A 1,762-nucleotide genomic window follows, 5' to 3' on the forward strand; every position below is an offset into this window, starting at 1 on the left:
CTCTCTCTCTCTCTCTCTCTCTCCCTTTATACTTCCTACTATCTCTCTCTTTCCTTTTATACCTCCTACTATCTCTTTCTGTCTCTTTCTCTCTCTCTCTATCTCTCTTTCTCTCTTTCTCTTTCTCTCTCTCTCTCTCTCTCTTTCTCTCTGTCTCTCTCTCTCTCTCTCTCTCTCTCTCTCTCTCTCTCTCTCTCTTGTGTCTTTCTCTGTCTCTCTTTCTCTCTTTTACTCAACTTTCACACTCTCTCACGACTTCTCTTTCTCTCTCTTCCTTTCTTTATTTCTCTGCCTCTCTTTTTCTCTGTCCTTCTAATTTTTCCAATCTTTTTGTCTTCAGGTGGAGCTGAACGTGAATTCTCTGAACCAAGGCGATGTTTTCATTCTGGACTGCGGTCTCGTCATCTTTGTCTGGAACGGCCCTAAGAGTAGCAAAATGGAACGAATCAAGGTACGTAACTGGGGAATGTTGTCTCGTCTTTAAGAATTAATAGGTTATGTCCCCTACTCAGTATTTTAACGGTATAATTAACGAGCGATAATAAAAACGTACCCCCTTTTTTAATTGTGTACCAAATCCAGTTTTTTTTTTCGAGTCTTTACGCTTTTACCTTCACGTGAGCAATACTAGGTTGTCTAAAAATTAGGCCATGCTATAGAAATAACATTGTGGTGCTTAAATGTGTGTTCACAGCTCAAATATAAAAAAAAATGTAACTTCGCATTTTCCACGACCACGTGGCGATTTTTTTCTATACTTAAAAAAAAAATTGCAATAACTATTGTCACCCAAGAATGATAGTAGGTTGAACACAACAACATCAGAGAAATCGAGCCATCGTCATGCTCCGCTCATTTCTGCTGTTGTCAGAAACATTCAACGCCAGTCTCTCGTTCACTTTTAAAGTGTAATAATATTTTACAAGTATGTTTCTGTGTTATTAACCTTATTCGGACGCCCTGGGGTCATTTTAAATCCCCAGGGTTGTATTCTTCACATTTTAGAAGACTTTTAGTGTAAAGATATATTTGAAACTTTCAGTATTTCTCAATAAATCATTTTAACAGTAACAGACTTCTACGCAAAGCGTATGGATCGGATTAACGAGTAAATTTCCTCTTTGGAAAGTGATGGCACAGAGTTCTCCCTGTCGTATGGATACGATAGAAAACACGACGTATGGATAGGGTTAAATACTACTGAAAGCCTTATATTATTATTTCCTTGTCTTCCACACCAACCCTAAATAATAAATTATTTGACTATAGAGTAAACATTGTGAATAGCGTTGGTCTCGTTTTTGTCTACATTGAGAAAGATACTGAGGTTGTGTTTTGTTGCGAGGGGGGGGGGGTTCAACCTTTTTTTTAAAAGAATTTGCACAAGTTTATTATGTCTTTATCTTCTTACCAGGCGGCTGAAGCAGCCAGGCGCATCAAAGATGAAGAGAGGGGAGGGAAAGCAGCCGTGAGGATTATCGGTAAGAATGACGCTACATGAAGATAGATGTAGTATGAAAAAGGGCCGGGTGGGGAAATATGGGGGAGAGGACATGAAGAAGAATAATGCAGTTTTCTCACATTAAAGATCTTGATCATTGTTGTATTTTTTATTTACAAGTTGATTTATAAATGCCTCAACCCAAAAGTTACAAAAGCAATCTTCTTACATTCCTTTTAAAACATTATATATCCCCATTATCACTAGAAGTAGTAGTAGTAGTAGTAGTAGTAGTAGTAGTAGTAGTAGTAGTAGTAGTAG

The 1,762-nt window shown here is 37.7% G+C and overlaps 1 protein-coding gene across 1 annotated transcript in view; it reads left to right on the forward strand.

Annotated features, from left to right (window-relative positions):
• The window catches only part of LOC101855413 (advillin), a gene marked incomplete in the record, with an annotated part of 77,437 nt that overhangs the window by 40,943 nt on the left and 34,732 nt on the right, over positions 1-1,762 (forward strand). Inside the window, 1 exon segment of the mRNA XM_013080727.2 lies at positions 341-451. Within this exon segment, the coding sequence (XP_012936181.1) occupies positions 341-451 (111 nt within the window).

The sequence above is a fragment of the Aplysia californica genome, unplaced genomic scaffold, assembly GCF_000002075.1.
Source record: "Aplysia californica isolate F4 #8 unplaced genomic scaffold, AplCal3.0 scaffold00097, whole genome shotgun sequence".
In the NCBI taxonomy this organism is placed as follows: Eukaryota; Metazoa; Mollusca; class Gastropoda; order Aplysiida; family Aplysiidae; genus Aplysia; species Aplysia californica.